Source organism: Carassius gibelio, chromosome B11, assembly GCF_023724105.1.
Source record: "Carassius gibelio isolate Cgi1373 ecotype wild population from Czech Republic chromosome B11, carGib1.2-hapl.c, whole genome shotgun sequence".
In the NCBI taxonomy this organism is placed as follows: Eukaryota; Metazoa; Chordata; class Actinopteri; order Cypriniformes; family Cyprinidae; genus Carassius; species Carassius gibelio.
The window spans coordinates 24,879,764-24,887,448 of record NC_068406.1 but is presented as its reverse complement, the minus strand read 5'-3'; the positions used below and the strand labels follow the sequence as shown (position 1 = coordinate 24,887,448).

The following is a 7,685-nucleotide window of genomic DNA, read 5'->3' as shown; positions in this document are numbered from 1 at the left end:
ATGTGTATTTATACATATTTATGTGATTTTATAGTATATATATTTATATGTATATTTCTTAAATAACTAATATGTATATCTCGATTTGACAGTCTGATAATTACCTTCATAACTTACACAAGCTGAGACAATAGCACTATGAGAACATGAACTGATTCACAGAGTCTTAACCCCTGATGGTGACCTGCAGCTGAACAGAATGAAACTGCTTCCTGTTGAAATAACATTGGGCTTCACTTGCTGGAGGTGCAGTTTGTATGTGACAGCCATCTATCGTGTCAGCTACCAGAAGAAAAGCTGCTTCCACTGCCTCCAGGTCTTCTGTGGTGGAGAAGACAATCTGCCTCCTCAAAATCCCCATGACAGACCTGACCTGTTCATTCTGTGCACAATGTTATGCAGCTCTTGGATGTCAAAGGCCTGTGACAGAAGTCTGTATGATGCTGTTCACAGTCTGTTTATATGTAGTTTTTGTTTTTTAGAATAAAATTTCAATAGGTTACACATTTTTTGCTGAAATATCTATATATATTTATATATGTGTGTATATTGTCTATTATGTATATATTGTGATGTGTGTGTGTTTCTGTGTATATTTCTATAATGTATTTGTGTATTTATGTGTATATATATATGTTTGTGTATTTGTCTAAGCATTCATTCAAGTTTATTAATTGATTTTTGTTTCTTGTAATTTTATTTGTATTTATTTATTACAATAAATTACTTTATATCCTTACATAAAATCAGGCTGTCATTCTGTTCACAGATGTAGCTGCTGTTATTCTGAGGTAGAAAATTAAAAGCTAAATTTATATTTAGTAAAGGATTTACAAGCTGTCAACGAAGGCATGATCTGCGAACAGTTGATCGATGTCTGCTTTGAATTGTTAATTCAAACGACGTAAAAACGCAGACTAAAGCGGTAAGAAAAACGAAAAACATCACCGATGTTCGCTCAGTAGATTGGGCTCTTTAAATTTACGCGCTGTTGTGACGACGTATGTCACGTGACAATGTCAACATGGCGGATGTAGTACGTCCGAATTCCATTCATCCTACCCACATTCATACTATATAGAACGTACTTTTCTAACGGTCGAGTAATACGTTCAAATACAAATGTTAGTACCCAGTACGCAGTATGCGATTTCGGACGCAGCTCTAGTTTTTTTTTTAAAGAGCTTGATTCTGATTGGCCAGAGCGACTCACGTGACCATCCTCTATCACACGTGGGTTAGAATCTTTCCTGTGGCGCGGAATCGACAGGAGTTCTCTCTCAGGATTTCAACAGATCGATTTGAGCAAGATGACGTTTTATTATCAAAACAAATATTAGTAAACGTGTATGTGGGACAGATATTACAGTTTGAAGTCGGAGTTTAGCGCGTGAGTCGCAGGATGACGCAGAAACAGCCGTTAGAGCTCCGCTTCGTGGCCGATGAAGATGTTTTGGATCATATTGTAGAGAAACAGCAAGGTAAAAGCGTTTAATCTTCAGTTTTAGATAAAACAAGGCGTCATAAGATCGCTGTTTGTGTGGTTTAACAAAACTTTAAAGGCACTCTTTAAACTTTTCTTTTACTTCCAATCTATAAATCACTGTATAACCAGTAATTTATCTAATACTGTAGTACTAGTAAAGTTACTATGACGTCACGGTTAGTAACGTTTAATATATTATATATATATTTATTGATCTGTTTATTATATTACATATTATTTGTTTTTGTTTTTTTTGTGAATATTTATATTTATTGTAATTTATATACTTTTTGATATATTTAGTTTACTAAAATATTATGCTTAATGTTCATTTTGTTTTATCTATAATATAAAAAAAATTGTATGATCTATTTTTTTTTGTTCCTTATGTATTTGTTGATTATATTTATTTCTTTTCATGTGTTTACTTATTTATTGATTGATTTTAGTTAGTTTATTGATGTATGTTATACTTCATATTTTATTTATTGATGTGTTTTTTTTTTGTTTGAGATATATTATGCTGTATTTGTGTTTTTATGAGTACTAATAAAAGCGATGTTTTGCATCTAGATGTAAGATCAGCTGATGGACCTGTGCAGACGCTGGTGACCCTGAGAACCCCGCAGAAGTCCAGAAGATCTGAGACGAGAGAGGATGAGGATGATGAGGAGGATGAAGAGATGCTGAATGAGCAGAACTATGTGGATGCTCTGTGCACCGGATCACAAGGTGATCATTAACAGCACTAGATACTGACAGATAATGCTCAGTTTTCACAGTATAGTGATCGATCAGTGTGGATCTATCTTCTCATTGGCTGTTTATTTCCCAGATGAGTCTGAAAATGGCACAGTCACTGCGGGATCATCTGTCTTCTCCTTTCAGACCATCAAACGGGGCAATAAAATGGCTCAGATGGGTGAATATACATTTGCCAGCTGTTTCATAGGCTGTCATGTATTTCTGAGTGTGTTGACCGTGATGTGGTGTGTTTGTGTAGCGTCTGAATGGGCTCAAACGCCTGGGAAGAGCGTGACCTTCTGCACATCAGACACAAACGAGGAGTCGTCCAGCCCGACACGCACCGCTAAAAGTCTGTCCTGATCCTGTGCTTCGTTTTCTTCTCTCGTTCTAAGTTGAAAATCTGACTGACTCTGAGTTTCTCTATTTATCCACTACAGAATCAGCCAGTCAGAACAAAACCCCTCAGAAGGTGAACTCATGTGGTTCTGTGACAAACATTATATGTGTTCACATGTGGTTGTGTTTTACTTGCTTATATATTTCTGTTTAATCAGGGAAAAAAGGTGCAGTTCATCTCCACCACACCACACCGACTGCGCAAGAGACTGACAGGTTCGTTTGTTTCTTTTGTTTTTAACAACTTGAAGACAATATAATGATAGTAACACACAAGTAGAGCAAAAAAAAAAAAAAAAAAAAAGAATTGAATTGAATATTTATTTATTTAAATAGATAAGTACTAACAAAAAATAACAGATTTTTAAAATATGCAATTAAAGTTAAGTTAAATTCTAGAATAAATGCACATAAATTACATAAACATTATTAGTTTACAAATAAGTTTTATACTTAACAAATAATTTGTGTAATTATTAAATTACAACAAATTATAAATTTATCAATATTAAAATAAAGAAATATTTAATACAGTAGTTAAATTAAACAACATTAATTTTGTTTCCACAAATTGTAAATTATAGCTTAATAGGCAAATAAAGATAAACTACATTTAGGCTTGCAAATAAAAGTATTATAACTATTATCAAATTATTATTAATATTATATTAATATTAATGCAAAAAAAATTGAATTATGAAATTAGAAAAAAGTAAAGCATAATATAATAAAATAAATACTAACACAATTTTGAAAAAGTATAACTAAATAATAGGCAAATAAAGTTTACTTTAAATTACAGGATGGATGCACATAAATTACCTAAAATTATGCATTTAGTTTAAAGCAAATTACTCTTATTAACAAATTGTTATTTGTATAATAATCACATCATAATAAGTTCTTAATATTAATGAATAAAAGGTTATTATATTTATTACAATTGAAAGAAAACAATGAAACAATTTATATAAACAAAAGGTTTTTTTACATTTATTTAATGTCATATTTTCTCTACCTTTTAAATTCTTCTAACAACTAGTAATGTTTCTAATATACATATATAATTGGTTAAAACAACAGTTTAAACTAAACATTGCATGAAATTCGTACATATATTTTACTACTATACATTATTTTAATCTGTCATTTTTTTAACCGTGAAAGAGGATATTAAACAGAATATTTCTTTAGAATAGCATGCACTTTCATTCCCAATAAGACCAGTAATATGAATTTGGAAATTAAATCGAGCTAATCTGATGTCATGAGTATAAAAGTATGTCTGCAGTGCATGAATTACGGATTTGTTTGTAAATGTGTGTATTTCCTGTAGTGCTGTCCTATAATAGTTGAGTCAAACAAAACTGTATTAGTCGCTTAGTCGCAGAAAAAATAAGTAAAATTCTGTTAATACAGATAAAAATAATAAATCTTTCAAATCTGTATAGACTCTACGTTTATTTCTTTGCGTTCACAATTAACAACAAAACGTTGTGCTTTTGTAAAATAAAGCAAACGGGATGCACTTTCTGCTGTCTCTGTGAACCTGTGTTTGAAACTCTGAAATGTATACTTGCCTTACAGACATGAAAAATATATCTATAGTAAGCTCTCAAAGCACTTTACATTGTGAGGTGATATCTCCTCATCCACTAGCAGTCACTAGTTTACCTATAAGTTATTAAAATGTTAATGCAGCCTCCTTACTGTTTTTCCGACATATTTATAATCATAAGCCTACTTCTGCTGTCAAAAGCTTTATGCACGCGCTTGATGTAAGCAATAGAATTAATAAAACTTAAACTGTTTATTATTAAATTTGCAATCAAGTGAACAAAGGGTTAAAATGAACGACTACTAGTCGACCAGAAAAATCTTTAGGGCAGCTATAATTTCCTGTTTCTCGTCATCCGTGGCTCTCACAGGTTTCTGTCTATTAACATGTTGTTGTTGTTATTTTCATGCAGCTCCGAACTTGCGTTCAGACAGCGAGAGCGATTTCTCCCCCTCGAACTCTGATGACGATGATGAAGATGCTGAAGAACACGAGGGGAAGAGGGACGTACAGACCAAAACACCCAGCAAAAAAAACACGTCGGCGGCTGCACTCTATAAGACGCCCAGTAAAAAGGGCAAGAAAGCAGCAGAGGTGAGAATCTCATCCTGACCTTTGACCTTCGACCTTCAGGCCGTTTGGATGAGGGTCCAGATGAGCCTGAAACCAGAGCAGGAAGAGTTTATGACTAATAAAACAAAACATGTTTCTTGCACTTAAAATACCTTTGCAACCACCCTCAATACCCTAGCAACCTGTAAGACAGTAATTAATATAAGTTAATGTAGCTACTATAATGTAACTATAAAGATCACAATAAATATAATAAATGTAATGATAACAAAAGCTGTAATGATAAATGAAATGTATAGAATTATAACTATTATAATAACAGTAACTATAATGACAAATTTTAGGATTACTATCATAAACATAGCTATAATGAAAAATTTATCGAAAGCTGTAATGTAACTATTTTGACAATTTTAGTGAAAACTATCATAAACTGACTAATTTAATTTTAACTGACAAACATAGCTAGAATAAAAATGTAACAACAACTATTGTAAACGTAGCTATAATGATCAATTTAACAATGACATTACTATAATGACAAATTTAAAGACAACTCATAAACAAAACTGCTATAAGGACAATTTTAACGATAACTTAGATAAACGTTAATATAATGACAATTTTAACAACTATGATAAACGTAGCTATAATGACAATTTTAACAATAACTATGATAAACGTAACTATAATTACAATTTTAATGATAACTATGACAAACGTAGCTATAATGACAATTTTAACGATATCTATGATAAACTTAGTCATAATGAGTTTTAACAATAACTATGATAAATGTAACGATAATTCAAATTTTAGCAAAAACTATGAAAAAAATGTAACTATAATTAAAATTTTATTAAATAACTATGATAAACGTAACTATAATGGCAATTTTAACGATAACTATGACAAACGTAGCTATAATCACAATTTGAACTATATCTATGATAAACTTAGTCATAATGAGTTTTAACAAGAACCATGTTAAATGTAACTATAATTAAAATTTTATTAAATAACTGATAAACTTAACTATAATTAAAAGTTTATTAAAAAACTATGATAAACGCAATTTCAATAACTATGACAAACGTAGCTATAATCACAATTTGGACTATATCTATGATAAACTTAGTCATAGAGTTTTAACAATAACCATGATAAATCTAACTGTAATTAAAATTGTATTAAATAACTGATAAATGTAACTATAATTAAAATTTTAGCAAAAACTATGATAAATGTAACTATAATTAAAATTTTATTAAATAACTATGATAAACGTAACTATAATTAAAATTTTAACGATATCAATGATAAACTCAGTCATGAGTTTTATTAACAATAATTATGATAAACGTAACTATATTTAAAATTGTATTAAATAACTATGATAAACGTAACTAATTAAAATTCTAATAACTATGATAAACGTACCTATAATGGCAATTTTAATGATAATCATGACAAACGTAGATATAATTACAATTTGAACTATATGATAAACTTAGTCATAATGAGTTTTAACAATAACTATGATAAATGTAACTAATTAAAATTGTAATAAATAATTATTATAAAGGTTACTATGAAAATTTTGCCAATAACTATGATAAACGTAACTATAATTTACATTTTTATAAATAACTATGATAAACATAACTATAATGGCAATTTTAACGATAACTATGACAAACGTAGCTGTAATTACAATTTGAACTATATGATAAATGTAACCATAATGACAATTTTAACAATGATAACTATGATAAATGTTGATAAACATAGCCATAATGATTTTTATGTCTGTGTTCTCTTCTGTTTCTGAGCACATCCACACAAATCCTCTCGAGTAACAGCGCAAGTACTTTTTCACGCTTTTAAAAACATTAATACATCTAATCAATTTAAATAAATCAAGCACGTACCAATTTGCAAGGACAATTTTAGTGAAAACTATCATAAACTGACTAATTTAATTTTAACTGACAAACGTAGCTAGAATAAAAATGTAACAACAACTATTGTAAACGTAGCTATAATGATCAATTTAACAATGACATAACTATGACAAATTTAAAGACAACTCATAAACGAAACTGCTATAAGGACAATTTTAACGATAACTTAGATAAACGTTAATATAATGACAATTTTAACAATAACTATGATAAACGTAGCTGTAATGACAATTTTAACAATAACTATGATAAACGTAACTATAATGACAATTTGTATAAATAACTATGATAAACATAGCTATAATGACAATTTGTATAAATAACTATGATAAACGTAGCTATAATGACAATTTTAACAATAACTATGATAAACGTAACTATAATGACAATTTGTATAAATAACTATGATAAACATAGCTATAATGACAATTTGTATAAATAACTATGATAAACATAGCTATAATGACAATTTGTATAAATAACTATGATAAACGTAGCTATAATGACAATTTTAACGATATCTATGATAAACGTAGCTATAATGACAATTTTAACAATAAATATGATAAACGTAGCTATAATGACAATTTTAACAATAACTATGATAAACGTAGCTATAATGACAATTTTAACAATAACTATGATAAATGTAACTATAATTACAATTTGTATAAATAACTATGATAAACATACCTTACATTGACAGCAGCACGTTGTGCATTTCCGTTGTTTTCAGAAAATATCAAGTCTCTTGTTGTGTGGTTGTTCTCCTGCAGTCTGATCTGGTGGAGGAGTATTTTGAAGCTCACAGCAGCTCTAAGGTTCTCACGTCCGACCGGACGCTCCAGAAGCTCCAGACGCCCAAACTGGACCGGGTCAGTGATCTTCATCTGTCTGTGGTTGTGGGATCAGTGTCAGATCTGACGGAGGTGCTCACTTGTGTCTTATAGGAAACTCTGCT

The 7,685-nt window shown here is 30.0% G+C and overlaps 1 protein-coding gene across 1 annotated transcript in view; it reads left to right on the top strand.

Annotated features, from left to right (window-relative positions):
- Window positions 1-1,214: 1,214 nt before the first annotated feature.
- Window positions 1,215-7,685, top strand: part of orc2 (origin recognition complex, subunit 2) — an 11,042-nt gene continuing 4,571 nt past the window's right edge. The window contains exons 1-9 of the mRNA XM_052569884.1: window positions 1,215-1,481; window positions 2,060-2,218; window positions 2,322-2,408; window positions 2,490-2,582; window positions 2,671-2,702; window positions 2,788-2,845; window positions 4,600-4,781; window positions 7,501-7,599; window positions 7,675-7,685. The exon at window positions 7,675-7,685 is cut by the window's right edge and continues 99 nt beyond it. Coding sequence (XP_052425844.1) covers window positions 1,403-1,481; window positions 2,060-2,218; window positions 2,322-2,408; window positions 2,490-2,582; window positions 2,671-2,702; window positions 2,788-2,845; window positions 4,600-4,781; window positions 7,501-7,599; window positions 7,675-7,685 — 800 coding nt within the window. The 5' untranslated portion in view covers window positions 1,215-1,402. The remainder of the gene's footprint in view (window positions 1,482-2,059; window positions 2,219-2,321; window positions 2,409-2,489; window positions 2,583-2,670; window positions 2,703-2,787; window positions 2,846-4,599; window positions 4,782-7,500; window positions 7,600-7,674) is intronic.